The sequence below is a fragment of the Alligator mississippiensis genome, chromosome 1 (genome assembly GCF_030867095.1).
Source record: "Alligator mississippiensis isolate rAllMis1 chromosome 1, rAllMis1, whole genome shotgun sequence".
NCBI lineage: Eukaryota > Metazoa > Chordata > Crocodylia > Alligatoridae > Alligator > Alligator mississippiensis.
The window spans coordinates 469,538,766-469,557,258 of NC_081824.1; the positions used below are offsets into that span (position 1 = coordinate 469,538,766).

The 18,493-nt window shown below is 47.9% G+C and overlaps 1 protein-coding gene across 6 annotated transcripts in view; it reads right to left on the minus strand.

The window, feature by feature from the left end:
- Positions 1-3,504: 3,504 nt before the first annotated feature.
- Positions 3,505-18,493, minus strand: part of WNT11 (Wnt family member 11) — a 36,339-nt gene continuing 21,350 nt past the window's right edge. For all 6 annotated transcript variants that reach the window (XM_019479402.2, XM_014601525.3, XM_014601524.3 and 3 more), the window contains one exon: positions 3,505-5,418. In XM_019479402.2, the coding sequence (XP_019334947.2) occupies positions 5,244-5,418 (175 nt within the window). In that variant the 3' untranslated portion in view covers positions 3,505-5,243. The remainder of the gene's footprint in view (positions 5,419-18,493) is intronic.

Consider the following 18,493-nt stretch of genomic DNA (forward strand, 5'->3'; position numbering starts at 1 on the left):
AGGCTTTTTAAAAATTACTTTTAAAAATTTCAATTCCACAGTGTCCCGTTCGCGCTCAAAACAAAGGGCTAAAGTTTGGCTTCTGTGGCAGCGTCCAAATGAGTGCAGCTACGTGGTATGTGGCGCGGCAGACACATCTGCGGTGTCACATACTGCATGTTCAGTTGTTTTCTGCACTGCAAGAGAGCAGCGCAGGGGGCTTTTTTTTGACCCTTGGATATCCAGGGGTCAAAAAAACTCACAGCCAAAAAAAGCGGACTAGTGCACACAGTGGCAGTGTGCACTGCCCAACACCGGAGCCTGGCCAGCTGGAGCCGCACTCCACTGCCGTCCGGGCTCTGCATGGCAGGAGCGATGCAGCTGCAGCCGCGGGAGGACCCCAGATAAGGCTGCTGGGGCCAACCCAGTGCTGGCCCCAGACTAAGCCAACCCCATGTGGCCGAATGTGCCATGCACCAGAGCTCACGTGGCATGGGCATTCCCCTGGGACAACTCATGGCATCACAAGGTATACTGCCGTTAGTTGTCCCTGGGGAACCAAACATCCATGCACTTCCGGATGTGGCCTGTGAGGCACTGGGGAGACCTGCCCCAAGTTTCAGTGGGGTCACTTTTTTGCCCCACAGCTCAGCGTGGTTCCTAAAGGGCTATATGGGCTTTTCTCACTGAAGTGAGTGACAGCCGTTATCTACAGGCCTTTGTGGAAGGGTAATAAAGCCACCCGTTGGGCAGCTTGGCAGACACCTTTTTTGCACTCTCACATCAAAACATCAGGCTTCATCCATTGTTTCAGACAACTTCGTGCAGGATAAAGGCAGCACACGGCTCCCTTTGCAGCTTTAACCCTGAAGCCTTCTGATCCGTAAGGCAGTGGTAGCCTTAGGGTTGTTGGGACCCTGGCCAAGAGAGCCACTTGGGGCCCCTTAGGAGCTTAAATTTAATGACCTATAAGCAAGTCTGACATTTTTTATTTCAATTTCACTACAAGTCATAATAAACCTATTTTATTGACAGCCATCATATGAATAATACTGCAAAAACTTCACCCCCCTCCCAAAAATAGTTGCAAAATTTTGGGGCCTCCTAAAGTGTGGGAGGCCGCTAGTGCCTCCCCTAAGGCTGCTAGTGCCTAAGGGCTATTCCAAGTGAATCCAGCTGCAGTGACACCCAAGGGGCTGCTATCCCAGTTGGAAATCACCTTTCCCTCTTCCCCTCTCTGCCTGTCCACCGCACAGCCTCCCTGCATGCTTAGATGCTGCCAAGAAGAACAGGCATGCTGGCTGTACCCCAGCCAAATGCAAAGAGACAGTAACAGCAACCACAATTTGGGCTGGGGCAATCCATGCATTTCACAGTGCTGAGCATTCACCCGTTTTCCCAAAGACCTCTGTGTGTGGAGTGGTATTTCACAGCCTGTGAAATTCTGGGGGTTTAGAAAGTGCATGCTTCTGGGTTGCAGTGTCTTCCAGAATCTGGTCTGTCACGAGAAATGCTGCTGTTTATAGATTCGGGGAGGTAGCCTGTTGGGTATTTACTGTAGATACCTGGGCAGAAAGCCACCAGCCCTTGGGAGATTCCTGCCCTCCCAGAACACCACAGCACGTCTCTGTAGTAACATGGCCTACTGAAAGCCTGTTTCCTCTGCTTGCTACACTGATTTCCCATAGAGCATTGAGTCAAGTTCAAGGTATTGGTTTTTATCTTCAAGATGCTCTGATGCATGCACCTTTGTTAAAAACTCTGCTCCTCTAGCTCTACCATCTGTACAGCCTATCTGTACAGGAGACCATAATTTCCCACTGACCGTTCAAATACCAGGGGATGAACTCCCATAGGATGAAGGACCAAGGACCTTGCCATGTTCCCCTCCACATACACGGTGCACTTCTTCAATCTGGCCTTTTCTCCTATAAGGATGTTAAAATGAATACGCAGCAGAACACAGCACGCACAACTCTTCTGCTGAGAGGGTGCGAGAGAGAGAAACAACCGCGTATGGCAGAGTTAAGTCCTGTCTGCCAACACAGTATGTGAAGGCACTCAGAGATTACAGTGATGAAGATAGTATAAGAATCTAGGGAGAATGCAAAGCGTCTTACTTTCTCAAGCAGATCTTGGCTAATTTTGTTTAAATTAACAGGATGGGGAGACAGGGAATGGTGGAACATGCTGACAACATCCCAGAAAAGAAATACCTCAGTAGCCAGATCCTATTCCACCTATTAAGCCTCCAGTCGTACTCCTGTTCCACCCTAAACAAGTCCCTAAAAAGTGGTTGATATGGCAGGTGGGTGGATCGTCTTCCTCCTTGCTGCTTTTTGTGGCTTCATTTCAATGCTAAGATGACCACCTGGTACAAAACGAGATGCATTCATGGAGTTTCAGTCTGAGCCAGGGTCAGAGACGATCACACTAAACCAGGAGCGGGCCTAATATGGCCCGTAGGCCAGCTCCATCCTGCCAAGCACTTTCATCTGGCCCGTGGTACCCACCAACAAATTGTGGCCCACCCAATCCTTCTGCCCATGAGGGTGGAAGCAAAGCACTCATGTGTACCACCACCCCCCCAAACATACCATACTGCTCCTTGCTCCCACCCTCGTGGGCAGAAAGGCCCAGCCTGGCCAGCACACAGCTTCTGGGTGGAGCTGCTCCGCTTTCCCAGTCTCCTGCTGGCTCCAGAAGGCAGGCAAGGGAGCGACAGGGGCACAGCTGCAGCTGGGTAGGAGCGCAGAGTGTGGGGCTGGGGCTGGTGGCAGCACGGAGCCCATGCCCAGGGGGTGGTGACAGTGCGGAGCTTGGCTGGGCAATGTGTAGGTTTGAGGGAGTGGGGGGCTTTGGAGGAGGGGAAGGCAGCTGGCTCCTTGGCTCCCACTCCCCCCATGGTGTGCAGTCCCTGTAGGTGGTGGCAGCGGCAGTGGCAGCAGCAGTAGGCAGGGTACTGAGGGCGTTCGTGCCTGGCACAGGCGCCCAGTGGGGTGCAGCTCTGGCTAGCGCTGTACATCACAGCGAGAGACACAGCCTCCGCCGGGTCTGTATCGCCGGCACTCCCCAGGCATGGCAGGGAAGTCCCAGGTGCTGGAGCCAGCTGCCTTCCCTGTCGGGGCTGCATGGCAGGGGAGGGAAACCCCAGGTACCTTCCCCTGCGGGTGGGGAAGAGAGCTGGCTCCAGCATCTGGGGCTTCCCTCCTGTGCCCAGTGAGTGCAAGGAGTGCCGGTGATACAGACTGCCTGGTGGAGGCTGTGCCCCTCGCTGAGTCGCGCGGCGCTGGCTGGAGCTGTGCCCCACCAGGCCCCAGCACCCTGAGCACCCCACCTCCTGCTGCTGTGCCATGGGGGGAGTGCAGAGGTCCCACACCCCCAACCGTCCCTCACACCCCACAACCCCCCACATATACACAAACCCCCACATACCCTATGCCCCCCCACACAGCCACACCCCCTCACAACCCCTTCCACATACCCTCCCACACCCCCCCATACACACACATACCCCCCACAATATACAAGACTAAGAATTTATTTTTGAGTTATTATGCAATCACCTCTATATAGACTACACAAACACAAATCATGACAAAATATTTTTTGTAATAAAATTAAAATATGTTACAGTAGGTGTTTGACTCTTACTGTATGATTTGGTTTCTTTTCTGGTTCTAAGATGGTGACCCCCTGCCCAAGAGGAGTATTTTCAGGGAGCAAGGGGAGGGAGCAACGGTCAGGGGTTAGGGGTGGGACTTCCGGGCCCAAGATGGCGGGACAAATACCAAGGGTGGGGCTACCCATGCAGCCCTCGACAGTTCACCAAAACTCATTAAGCAGCCCTCCACCTGAAATAACTGCCCGCCTCTGCACTACATCTAAGTTTCACTGGCCCCACCCGATTCTCTAGGAGAGAAATGGGATATCTTTCCAAGCAAAAGCCAATGTTATCAATTTAAATATAGCAATAATTCTACGATGTTTTCTTTCAACCGGTGAGTAATTTCTGCATTTATTTCATACTATTGTTAAGCTCGTTTATAATAGATATTTTATATATAAAGTAGAATAGAGAAAAGCATGAGATATATTTTATAAATATTTCTGTATGTTTGCGTACAAAATAAAATATGTACATCCACCGATAGTGGTTCTATGCTGTTGGCATGGCAAGACCCTACATATTATTCACACTGCGGCTGGGTCTGCTTATAGCTGGCTTCCCTCATCTGGAATTTCTGATGATGTACAAACACCTCCTGCACTGCTGATGTCTCTGCAGTTTCTGGGGTCAAGACTTTATAGCTCTGTTGAAGAGGGGAGATGGTGCCATATTCACCTAAGGGGCTAAAGAGGACAAGGCAGCAAGAGAGACGCTGAATTTAGACATTAACATCCAAAGGTCAGAGCGGGCGAAAAGAGATACACGAGTTGCCTTTTCCTTTGCCATTTTACCTTAATTCCACTATGTAGGTCATTGTATCTTACTGGTCACTGTGTCCAACAGGCCCTTGGCATTGTGCTCTGATCATAACATAGTCAATAGATTTCTGCCAATGGTTGAATTTCAAACCCTGGCAACCTACCCTAAAACAGTGGAGCAGTAAGAGTCTCAGCCGTGGGCCAAAGCAAGGGTTGCATGGACTGGTTTGTGCTTTGTTTCTGGGGTGTACCGCCACAAACCCTTCTAACTTCATCATCATCCTGAGTGGATCTTCGGGTCTACAAATGAAGTCTTTGGGGGGAAAAAAATGAAAGAAAAGCACAAATATTCCTTACAAGTTTGTAGTGCATCCCTTCAGCAGGGATTTTGCTGTAGCCCGTTGGAGAATCTGTGCCCTATGGGTTAGAATGCATAAATGGATTCTAGCCTCTATCATTCTCAGTCAGAGTTGCTTTTTTTCCCCCGGGGAAGTGTCTTTTCCTGTTTCTCTTGGTACTAAAGGCACTTGATAGCTGGATGTCATTGGCAAATGTCAGAAATGGTATTTTTGCAAGAAGGTACCATCCAGAATGTGTTTTGGTGTAAGCCTCCATCTTCTCAAAGGAAGAGTTTTATTGGTGGGGAAAACGTCTATGTTTTCTATTGAAAAGTAAAAAAAGGAGAAAAAAAAAAGGATTATTTTTACTGGCATAATTGCATTTTTCTTAAGTCGTCTTTCTCCAGATCCGTGTCTTTAATGATATCTGGTTGGGGAAATGCTTCTTCTTCTGTAAACTGCGCTTTGGTGCCTTTAGCATCGCATCCCTTGGAGGTTTCATTTGCACACGTATCTTTCGACAGTCCTCTCACATTTTTTACAGGTCACATAGCAGCACCAGTGGTACTTGCAGTGGCACCGCTCCACCACTTTGTCCGTGTACGGGTTGTAGCCTCTGCCGCAGCACATCAGGTCACAGCTGTCGCTGCCATTGGAGGTCTTGTTGCATTGCCTGGAACAAAGGAAAAGTGGTGAGTGAGTGCATATTGTCATGGAGCTTATTAGGAAATAAAGGAATGATCTGTTTTTGCAATGATGCCTGGGTACAGCAGGAGAGATCGACCCCTGGGCCATACTGGTGTTCAAACCAGCTGGGGATCTGCCTTCTGCATTTGCAGAGGAGCCAGAGAGAGTATCAGTCACTGCATCTCCAGGACTGGATCCAAAGTGCATTTTAGTCAGTTGGGAGTGGGCACCTGCAGGGGATTGTACCCCCAAAGAAACACTGGAAAGGCTGTAAGAATAATGAGGGAGAAGACTAGGACAGTCCCATTGCACCACAGCCTGGTGTCCCTCCATCCCTCTGGTGGTCAGGGACACTGGAAGGCACCAGGACCCCCGCTAGTAAGTGCTAAAACAAGGCATATGACACCTGAGGCTGGGCAAGTCATTCCCACAGGTGGAGTCTAAATCTTGCCAGGACTGTATCAGGAACAGCAGAGCTAATTGCAACAGGACAATGCCTTGCAATCCTCCAAGGGTTTTCATCCCAGGATCTTTATGATCACGAGGATGGCTGGCTTTGCAGCATTCAGATACGCCATCTAGTAGCGGGCAGTGCCACAAATATACCGTGCAGAGCAATATAGAGATTTTCTTTACATACTTTGGGAAGAAGGATGGTAAAGGTGATAGCCTGCAACCTGGGAGACTCAGGTTCACTTTCCTACCCTGCCCCTGACATCCTGTGTGACCCTAATCAAGTCATATAGGGCCAGATTTTATTCCATATATTGGGCATCTATGCAGACTTAAGCACTTGAGGGCCCTGGCAGACATTACATTTATGGCACCACCCATGAGTGAATCGTGCCATAAGTTGTCATATGCTGTATGTTCAGTCCAATATATGGCACAATAAAACAGCACATCAGCCACAAAGGTGTTCCACATTGTATTGCACCTTCAACTGAACATGTGGCAAGAGACCCAGGGCTGCCCCGTGCCCATCTGACTCTCAGCTGAATGTCAGGCTTGGCATGGGAAGCCCCAGGTCTAAAAACTCACACGTGCAGCTGGGCTGCATGGCACACCACCATCTGAACCTTACAGCTGTTTAAAAACCCATGGCATGGGAACCTGAGATGGGGAGACCTCTCCCTAATCCTGGTTTCCGGTGCCTGCAGCTTTAAAACACTGCTGGGCTACATCTGCAGTGATTTAAAAGCCTGTGGCACTACGACCTGTGATTGGAAAGGCTCTCTCTGATCTTGGGTCCTTGTGCCGCACACTTGTAAAGAGCTGGGCTATGCATACATGCCATTTTTACAACTACAGCTGCCCTGTGCTGGATCCCAACACTCAGCTGAGCATCAAGATCAGACAGGCGACAGCTCCAGTCATCCCTTGAATTGGATCTGGGGACTTTTATACCCTCCCAAACTTTGCATATCCTGTCATGCACATGTAGAATGGCAGGATGCTCAGTTATGGGCACGGGGTATACAATTTCTCCAGTCCTAATCACACCGTTACTATAATGTCTGCCAGGAACCTAGGGACATTTTTACACGTGTTTCCAATGCGGCACCGGGCGCTTTTAATTAGCGCGCCAAGCTAATTAAAAGCACCCATGCGCCACATGTCTCAGCAGTGCAGCACGTCCCTCTGCTGAGAAAATGGATGAAAGCACGGCAAACGTGTTTTATTTCAAAGCGTACCACTGCCATTTTCTCAGTTCGGAGATGCGCTGCGCCACTGATACATATGACACGCGAAGCTGCCAGAGCATGTGAATTTATGTGTTCCAGCAGACTTGATTAATCGCGTCTGCTTCGACGCTTTGGATTTCCAGTGCATCAAAGCAGGCTCCATGCATGTGTGTAACTGCCCTAGGTGCAATCCTATACCACCCTGGTCTAGTCCCTGAAAACCAGTAATGCATCTACTTTCATAGCACACTGTCATCTGAACCTTATAACTGGGTCACAAAACAAAAAACAGCAAGGAGGAGGACACATTGCATTAACAGCTCTTCAGGGGCTTCAGCAGGGTGGAAGAGAATCACACTTCGGTGCCCAAGCAGTGATTCTCAACCTGGGTGCTGCCGCACTCTGGGGTGCTGTGAGATGCTTTTAAGTGTGCTGGGAGGTGCCAGGCAAATATTAGCACTGTCTGATGCTCAAACACCTATACATGAATCACAAGATACACCCGGTGATTTCAAATAGGAAGCCCTAGCATCAAACCCATGCTGACCTGTTGCAGGGCTTTCCGAGGTCTCGGCAACACAACACGCTATTATTTTTCCATCGTCAAAACGCGGGGGAAAGCTAAGTGCTGGTGTTTTCTGAAGGGGGTCTTGAGTCGAATGAGGATGCCGTGAGTCGGACTTGAAGATCTACAAGGTCCCTTTCGACCCTACTTCTATAAGTCTAAAAAGGCTGAGAATCACTGGCTTAAAGCGTTGACTCTTCAGCTCTTGGTGTGTCTCTATGTACCGAACCCGGCACAACGGGGCTCTGACCTTGGTCGGGGCTGCTATGCACCACGGGAACAAAAGCAAGAGGCATATCTTTGGGAAGCTGCGTGGACATCTAGTCTAAATGCCATTTTTCCTCTGACCGAAATATCTGAAGACGAAGGAGGAGAAAGGAGTGCGGGGAAGGCAAGTTGGACTCTCGTGCTGAGCCCTCCATTAATAGATGGAAACAAATCCAAGAGATTTATAGGAATGCCCATGAGGCAATGCTTTATGAGAAGTTATGGGATTGATGAAGTGTTGCGATTTTGTTCTCGTTCTTCTCTTATTTATTCCTGCCGGAGCGAGGCCTCGTGTTTGTTATTCCTGCCTCGAATTCGTGCCCACGTGTGGTTTTTAAAGGCCCGTCTCAAATTCTCCCGCCTGGGGAGCGTGTGTAAATATTTACAAACCTTAGAAAGTGTCACGAAAGCCCCCCTCATTACTGTTATGACCAACAGCCAAATCGCAGGCCATAGCCAGGTTGTGTGCGTTAGCCTAACTTTGAACCAAAGGTGTTGCTATTACCGTCACGAGCCAGGGGCCCTGCTGCAGGAAACCTCGAAATGACTCCTCAGAAACGTATTAGTCAATAAGTTAAATATTTAGAGCAAAGGTTCAAATATATAAATGTTGACATTGGGGAGGAGGGGGTCTTTAAAGGCTTAGTCAGCTTTGATAGAGGTTGGAAAGGTTGCTGCTGCTGGAGTCATTTTGCAAGGATGCCCTCAGCCTTTTTTTGTGGAGGCTGAACAGATTCAGGCCCTTCAGCCTCTCCTTGTAGGGCCTGCCCTGCTGCCCCCTGACCATGCAAGTGGCCCTCCTCTGGATCCTCTCAATGCTAGACTGGACGCAGTACTCCAACTGCAGCCTGACCAGCACCGCATAGAGGGGAAGATCACCTCCTTGGACCTGCTTGTGATGCACCTGTAGATGCACAACTAGGTGCGGTTAGCCTTACTGACTGCTAACTTGCACTGGCGGCTCATGTTCATCCTGGAGTCAACAGTGACTCCAAGATCCCTTTCTGCCACCGTGTTGAGAAGAAGGGTGTTCCCCGGCCCATGGGTGTGTTGCTGGTTCCTTCTCCCTAGATGCAGCACCTTGCGCTTGTCTGCGTTGAATTCCACCCTATTCTCATCTGCCCACCTCTGTCAATCTCTTTAGGGGTGTGATGCAGCTGTGCCACGGTCTAGGGTTGCCAACTCTGTTTGAATCTATTCCGGGAGGTTTCTGGAGCGCCAACGTGCCTGCGACACGCAAGGCGAATGTGCCTGCATGCTTGTGGATATCAGTTACAGATTATGGTGCGTAGACTCTACGTCTGGAAGGCAAATGCTCATGACCATTACATTTTAAACATCTACTGGACTGTTGTGTAAATTGGATTCAACATTGAATATTTATTTTAATGAATGCCATATCGTTTATCTCACAGGTGACTCTCCTGGAGATTTCTATCTAATTCCTGGAGACTCCAGGGCAATCCTGGAGGGTTGGCAACCCGTGTGCCTCCCTGAGCTGAGAGCCTGGTGACCTGTACAAGCTAAACAGAGCTGGGCAGGACTTTCCACAACATGTCTATCTGCTTCAGAAAGTGATACATGTGACTTGATGTCACTCTTTCCTCAGAGTCATAATGGAGCTAATACCCAAGTAGGAATATCTCCATATGTATCATGCCTATGGCAGTCAGAGTTACCACCAGCAAGACATGCAGCAAAACGGGTACCTTTTATCAGTTCTGCCTCCCTTCCTACCCCACTTGCCTTCTGACATGTGGGTAGAATGGAGCCCAAACGTAAACTACCCCCAAGGTTCAGCTTCTCCAAAACCACACCCCACTGTCTTGTGGAGCAGCAGAAGAAATCCAACATCTTAGAAGAGAACCCCATACTCTCCTCACTTGTGTTGATTTAGTCCAAATCTTGCTTATTCTTTGGATGTAGAAAATAAAAAAAACAGCCAGTTTGGTCTGAAAACGTCCCATTTGAACACCTTTTCTGTCAAATCTTACCAAACAAAATCCTTTGTTCTCTTCTATAAATGTTAGGGTTTTTTCCACACCCAAAAAGATACTGATATCTACAGCATTCCTTCTGTAACCGTGTACAAGGAGCTTATGGGCAAAGATGAACCAGCACAAGCATCAGTGAGTTTGTTCAGATCCACAGACAAACCACGCAGAAGCACTGGGAGCCACTTTATTTCACACCCAGACACAATGCTTCACTGCGAGCTTGTCGAAATGCTGTGCTTGCATGTATCTTCCCATACAGCAGAGGCAAAGGGATGCCAAACTCACGGAGACTCCTCTGAACCCCTTGCTCTGAATTTTACAGTGATCTAAACTTGCTGAGGTTCCAATATCTGTGTGAACCTTGGGATGCCCTCAGGGGAAAGAAGCATGTAAAATGAAGACCAAGCACGCTACTTGGGCCATCTCAAGAACTGGGTTGTCATATGCTCTCTACGAGTACCCTTGGAAGAGGACATTATTCTCCCTACAGAGGATGCCAGCTGGCCTAACCTGTGGTAACTCACAGTCACATTTCCAAATGGAAAACCAGCCATACGACAAAGAAACATGATGTGGAAGGCAGTTGCTTCTAGCTCAGGGGTGGGCAAAATATGGCCCGGGGCCTGGATCCGGCCTGCTAGGCCATTCTATCTGGCCCACAGGGCCCCTAAAACATTTAGAAAATTAATATATATTTGCTCTTGACTGTCTGTCAAAGATGACAGGAGCCAGGGGCAGTGGGACCCAGTGGAAGCCAGTGGCAGGACCCAGCAGCAAGGCCCACCCAGCCCCACCCCGCCAACCAGAAGTGAGACTTCTGACCTAGGACCATGAGGCTGTTCCTGCTTTCCTGCTCCAGAGAGGGAAATGCGGCCCTCGACAGCTTGCCAAAAGTAGGTAAGTGGCCCGCCACCCAAAATAATTGCCTGCCCCTAGTCTAGTTGCTTGCATATCCAGCTACTTTCTCCCATTCTTATAATCCATAGAGCTCTGACTGCAGAGCCAGGGGAAAGAGCTCATCAACGCATAAGCTCTCATCTTAGGGTGAGGGAACTTCCTTATTAATGACAACTTGCTACTCTCCGTGCAGAGCTGTCCATTGGGTATGGCGAATTGAGGCGACTGCCCCAGGCCCTGTGCTTTGGGGGGGCCCAGCAGAGCCAGGCGCCGACTCGAAGTGGGTGCCATTGGCAAGTGCCTAAGGGTGCCACCACTCTGTGCCACCGTGTGTTGCTTCCCCACTCTGCTGGTGTCACGTCTGGCAGCTCGCCACCCCCTTTTGCTCCCCACTCCACGCTGAAGACTGTGCGCCATCTGGGGAGTGAAGGATCTGTGCGTGGGGCGAGGATGGGCTGCCGCTGTGGGCTTGACCTCAGACACCAAATTTCATTGCTACAGCACTGACTCAGCCCCACGCCATGGAAGAAGCACAGAAATCACCCCACACCGACACTGGGAAGACCCCACCCCTTGCCCTGCCTTTGCAGGGGTCCCATGGCTCCACGCAGTGTTAAAGGGGCCCCGCACAGGCTGACCTGCCCCAGGCCCCACACCCCACTAGAGTCAGCTCTGTCTCCACATCACACGACTGACAGCATGCGCCCCATGTCAGAAGTACTTTGAAATGAAAGGTGTTATATAAATCACACCAAAAGAATAACACCTGCTATATAAGTAGCACCTGAAGACCAATATCTTGCATTAAAAAACCTGTCTAATTGTATCTCAACTATGCAGTTGGTCCAATAAAATATATCACCCTAAGAAATCCCTGCCTTTCACATGCATTATACAAATACATTATTATTATTATTAATATTATTATATACTGGAGTAGGGAGAGCTTGACCACGCTTTTCTAAGTACAATTTTGTCACATCTTGTCTTACATCCCAACATTACTCATTCTGTGTCACTGCATTTAAAATACCTCTTCCAGAGCTGTCACAGCCTTTGCACATAACAAAAATCTAAAGTGTGCTGTATGATGGCTTCGTATCATGTGTCATATAGGAAACATGAAAGTCAGAATTATGTCACCATGTTTTAAAAATAATATCACTCCATATTCTCATGAGAGACCAGGGCAGCTGGTAAGAGCTATTCCAGTTTGCCATGCACTGAACATAATGCAGACTTTTATGACTGCAAAAATTAGTTATTTTATACATCTGGCCAAACTTACAGGTTGAAAGAGCAATAATATGAAAATTGTACAAGATAGTTTGTTGCCCTCATGTTTTTATAAAGTTAAGACATCCATGTGCCAAAACCTCCTAGGCAGCTTTGAAAAACTCAGCTTTGGAGGAGAAACAGAATGGGAAAACACAGCAAACTTCAACTGCAGAAACAAGATATGCCACAATTTTAGTCATAAAAGTGTTATTGTGAGCTTTCCCATTTATTTTCTCCCAGCACAATTCACATTTGTGCAGCCTGCAGTTATAAAGATAGATTTCTCGAGCCACTAACCCTAACAGATGGGATCTGAAAACCCAACCGGGTTCTCTCTAATTCTTGTATCATGCACCATCAGCAATTAGGTTGTCAGTAAAAATTGTGCTGGCAGTAGAAATCCACTTGGGACTTTGCCATTTCTATTGATTTTATATGGAAGGTGCTCATAAACTGTGGGCCTGGGTATCAGCATAAAACAAAGTGAGAGACACTTTCATTCATTCTCCTATAGTTTAGAAGGATTAAAAAAATACAGGCTGGTAAAAACTACAAGAAACCAAAAGTGGGTCGATACCTTGTTTGCCTTTCAGGGCAGGTTTTTTTCTACTTCTATTTTTCTAAATCACCACTAACGCTTCTACGACTTTATTAAAAAAACTGTACTCAAAGTGTTGGCTGCCAAACTCGGAGTACATGTTATAGGATTTCTACAGGGACCTGTCCTGCATTTAGTGCTATTCGATATTTTCGCGAACGGCTTGGATGATGGAGCAAAGAGTACATTTCCACAATGTGTGCGTGACACCAAACTAGGAGGAGTTGCAAGCATTTTGGAGCAGCAGATTAAAATTCAGACAGGGTCTGAAACCAGCAGGGTGGAATTCAAAAAAAGACAATGGAAAAGAGCCACACTTAGGAAGGTAAGATTAAGCGTGCAGATGCAAACCATGGAATAATTGGCTAGTAAAAACACAGCTGAAAGTTATAGTGGACCACAGATTAAATATGAGTCAATAGTCTGATACTGTTGCAAGAGGTAAATCTCTTGGATATATTAAGTGCCAGAAGTGAAGACATGGGGAAGTAATTATTCCAAGTCCACTCAGCGCTACAGAGACCTTAGCTAGAGTGGTGTGTCCAGTTTAGGGCACCGCACTTGAAAACATAGACGCATTGGAGGTGTCCTGAGAAAAGAGGGAAAAAACAGAAGGAGAATTAGAAAACATGGCCAGTGAGGGAAAGGTGAAAGACCTGGGTTTATTTAATTTAGAGAAGAGAAGGCTTAAGATGTGGGACATAGTTACAGCACTCCTGCATGGAAAAGGTCCTTCTAAAGAGGATAGAGATGCACTATTCTCCATACCCTCCCATGATTGCACGGGAAATAATTAGCTTCATTAATGGCAAGCAAGATTCATTAGGGAAAACATTTTAATTGGAAGGCTTGATAAGCACTGGAACAAGCAACCCAGGGAGGCTGTGGCATCTTGCTCGTTGGACATGTTTAACGACAGCTTAGATAAACACCTGGCAGGGATGGCGCGGGTTGTACTTGAACTTGACTCAAAACAGAGGGGTAGACTGGATGATTTCCTTCCAGCCCCACTTGTCCATGATTCATTTCTATTATTTTCCTTAATTAATAAAGCCAACAACGATGCTACTGCTTAGACAAGAGAGGAGCTGAATGGCGCTGGTCTAATCATTCTTTGCGAATACAATGTCCAGTGGATTTTTTCTTTTTTGAACTTCCTCCTTTCCATCAGTGGATTCATTACTTAAACATCTTTGCTGATCAGTTCATGGCAGAGTCCAAAAGGCATCCAAACCCCACTGGGTGGGATGTATCCAAAATCCCAAGAAAACCCACATGACCACCATCTGCACACCTGCCCAATCTACCGTGAGTAGTGTCTTAAGCGGGCAGTTCAGGAGTTCAGGAGAGTGTTGCTACTTTTATGAGAGTTAGGACAGACCACACTTTTATACCAGTGATATAAACTGGTGTAAAATAAATGGGGATCAGGAGCAGACAGACTTGCAGCTCTCCTAGGCAGTTGCACACAATTGGTAGCCATTATGAAGCCTTGCTATCTGGGCTAAGTCCTGACATTGAAAAAGCCTGAGTTGGAATTGATCTAAGTTACGCTGTTTTCTGTAAGTGGCCTAGTTTAGTTTGGTAGTGAACAGAACGCACGTTCACCCGTTGGGTGTGTGAGGGGTGCAAATCTTAGAGCAGGCTCTGCCATTTTTAAACCAGCCTATGTGTGCCAAACTTGTGTTCTGTTATGGGTATAGATCGGTCGTGTGCACCTAACTTCTGTTATGTTACAGGTATAGACTCATTTCTGAGCACTTATACCAGTAAAAGTATCGTGTTGGTACCTGGCCTAGGTGGTGGGGAGCCTTGAACAAACAGGATGAACTGCAGACAGACAGACATCCCCTATACTGCTGTACCTTACAACAGCGCAGTTTTACCCCTGATTCCTTAGGGGCAATTCTCCATCAGACTGGGTGAAGTGACCCTGATGCTTCCTGGTTCTCTGTTTCGCTAGTGTAAAGATGAATTACACATGTCACCTAGCCGGGCCCATATTTTCCCACTTCACACCCAGGTTCACGGTAATAAAACTGTAGCTTCTGGCATGTTTATAGAAAAACTCTTTGCTATTGCCAATTCCTAACGCATTGCCTCACCCTTTATATTAAGGTGCCAATGGTTTATCAAAGGTTACGAAATGATGATACAAGTTACTAGAACATCTTTCCTGCCTAGGCAGGGGGTCGGACTCGATGATCTATTGAGGTCCCTTCCGACCCTAACATCTATGAATCTATGAATCAAAGGCAAGGGAAGGGTAGCACGACCATTGCTTTTCTGTAGTTCGTCAGTCCTCATTCGATTGTTTCCGGATTGGATGAGCAAAACATATTCAACGTGGCGATAACGAATGGCAATTACCAAATGCCGCTGTTCAGACACAAACACGCGCTTTGCCTGCAAGCAAATATAAGCGCTCATGGGAAAAATAGCCGTGGCCAAACTTGTTTGCAGTAATATGTTTGGAGAGCGGGATGCTAAGAGGTATGAACAGGATCAAGGCAAAGAGCCAGTCATTCAGAATTTAAGAGAAGGCTCCTACTCATCTCTCTTTTAGTGCCTTCCTCCGGCTGTCTTGTTTGACCCTACAGAAACCTGCAGACTGGCTTTTGCAGCCCCCCAACAACTCGCCTTCAACAGCAGGAGGAGGAGGAAGAGGAGGAGGAGGAGCGGTGGCATCTGCTTAGCTCCAAGCCGGCTCTGGGAAAGCTCAGCCATAAACAGCTCACTAATCTTTGCAGGGTCCTAGGACTCGGCGCCCCCCACGCGCTCCGCCAGACTTCCCTTTCGTGGGCTCTCTCGAAGGGACTCAGAAACAAGCCATGAAATACAACACGCTGCGCCCTCCTGATAGAGAAGGTTAAGTCGTTTGTCTCTTTTCGCGCAGAACGCATCTCGGTTTCATAATTTGGCCCTATTCATCTTCCACTGGACGCTGATAACCGGGTTTGCCAGGAAAAGGGAACTAAACGACCTCATTAAAAATAAGTTATAGAGTGTTTTCGTACAAGAAAGCTCCGAAACCCGAACATAAACCATCTCTTTCCACGGAGTTGCTCTGTTTATCAACCATCGTAAATCCAGCGGGCTGCTTTGCTTATCAGCTCCTTTCGGTGTCTCTTTTTTTTCCCCCCTCGAGACCATTTTTCTCTTATGCAAAAACGTGGCGGCGATAAATAAATACGCGTACTCTGGCTTAAACCGACTAGAGCCCTGGTCTCTTCCAAGGCAGCTGTTAACAGACGTGGACTCAAACCGCAACATTCAGATCCTGCTCCAGATTTTGTATGCTCCAAAGACTCGAATAGTGTTCAGATCTCAAGTTTGGGCATTTATACACGTATGTTTTCATGACGCGCTGGAGATCCAGCACGTCGGCGCACACTCGATTGATTGAGTCTGGTCTGTACGCGAGCTAACGCGCACTGCACCGTGTTGCGTGCAGTTGTATAAGTGGCAAAACGCGCGTCAACGCACGGAAAATGGTGGCGGTGCACTTTTGAGTTAAAACATCTTCAATATGTTTTAGTGCAAAAGCGTACCACCGCCATTCTCTCAGCGCTGATGCGCATTTTGCTGCTTATACAAATGCACGCGCCGCTTTTATTAAAAGCACTCGGCACAAGCACGTGTACAAACGCCCTTTGAGTTTAGCCAGTGAGGCCTAAGCCTAATTTTGCAGGTGTAAATTTTGAGCCCTCCCCATTTTAAGATCATTTCTAGATTCAACGAACAACTCTAGGATAGCCCAGAGCGACTTTAAAAACGATCCCAGGCTTATTCAAAAAGAGGCCCAGTATTTATTTGAAAGCCTTTTTGACTGCCCCTGGTCCAAACGCCCCGGGAAAGTTTTCACCCAGCTGGGCGACAAAGTAACTCGATTCCCCAGATACTCAGAAACACACAATTTGGGTAAGCAATGGGAGAGATGATTAGACAAATGCTAGACGGCAGAGATAGGAAAGGCTGATTGGTTTTCCATCCGCCTGCCAGTGCAAGACCGTTCCCTATAGGGTAAAAATGAAACCCAGTCTATTCAGGGCAACAGAAGTTTGCCAGGAGCCTCCTACTTTATCCCAATACCCCATTTTACACTGCTTTAATTACCAGGATGTACACACACGTGTGTGTATGTGTGCGCGTGGGGGGCCATATCCCAGTTTGACATGATCCAAAAGAACGAGCCTATTTTTCTTCTAATTCAAACTAATGGCCCCATTAAAAAAAGCACACCATTCCTCAGAAAGTGCACCACTTAATACCGGTGGTAGGAAAATCAGATGGTGTAAAAGGATCTTACGTCATGAACCGGCTTATTCCCCACCTTTTGCTTGAGTCCTTTTTGTTTTGCCTTATGAATTTCCCAACCCCCCCCCAGCTCTGTTAGCAGCACTAATTAGCAAATAGCTCTTGGGTTAAGAGCCCGGGAATGAGCTCATAGTCCCGGCTCATGTAACACAACCTAAAATAACAAGAAGGGGGACACAATGCAGGGAGCCCTGGTTGTCGAGGGAGCCGCAGCGTGTCCGTCTCCTCCCTGTGCTTTTAAACGGAGCCAAAGAGCTGAAAAATTATCTGCCAAGCTCTGCTCGTGGTTGGGAAGGGGGTGCAATGTGCTCACGGGCTCTGTGTTACGTAGGGGTGCGGAGGAGAGGCAAAGATAAGGGCACATGGATGGAGAGCAAGCCCCAGCGTCCCTGCTCGCCGCTCCAACGCCTCCTGCGCGCCGATCCGCGGAGCGCCGCTGGCAGCACTGCCGAGGACAAACACGTCTCTCTTCCGAGTGGCCGGGAGGAGGCCGAAAAGTGAGAGCGAGCAGGCGGATGTGGGGCGAAAAGAGAAACAGGCTGTGGGACATCTTTGGAAACTCCTTTTAAATGAATTGGCTTTAGAGCTCCTGAAAAAAGGCAGGCTTGAGAGAAACAGCTACATCTCCTGAAAGCGAAAAGGAATAAAATATGAAGAGGCCTTTGGGACTCTACTTATAAAATCAAACCTGTATGGAATATTTCCATGTGAACATTATACATCTCTGTGTAAGAAGTGTGAACCATATATTTTTTCCCCCCCTCTCTACATAACAGCACTCTTCTGTGCCTCTCTGCCACGACACCCTACCTCTCTGTTCCCTGCCAGGCTAGAACGGGGCCGCTGCATTTAAAAGGTATTACGTGTGATCTCCGAAAGAAAAAAAATAGTGGTGGGGGTGGAAAAAAAGCATCCGCCAGAGAGCGAAGAGGCCTGGATTAGCTACTACGAAGCCCGCTGGGGAGCACAGATGGATCAGGAGACACATTGTGTGGATTTTACACCTATTTCCTTTGCTAATTCAGTACAGAAACCGTGCTGCGAGGGCAAAGCTTGCATTACATGGTACTTTGCAGACTCCTGTTCTGGGATGCTGGACATCTTCTGGACAAGCAGACCATGAACAACTGTGCAAATTAATTTATAGACATAGCACCTGACTTCTAAGGCTACTAGGCAAGTGGGGAAATCACCACTGCATTTTATCTCTGCCATCCTCCCCACTGCTTCTGAGTCAGCCGTCTCTGACCCCATGTTGTCCGAAAGACATCTCTTTAGGAAACTCCCTTCAAAAATCACCACCTCCAACATCACCATCTTGAGCCTCTGATGCTCTCACCATCAGTCTCATGTTCAGGGGACCCTTCTCTACCAGCCGCACGGCACCACTAGCCTCGGGATGGTGACAGAGCTGGCATCCCTCTCGTGCCAAACCAGGCTGAAAAGCCCAACTTAAA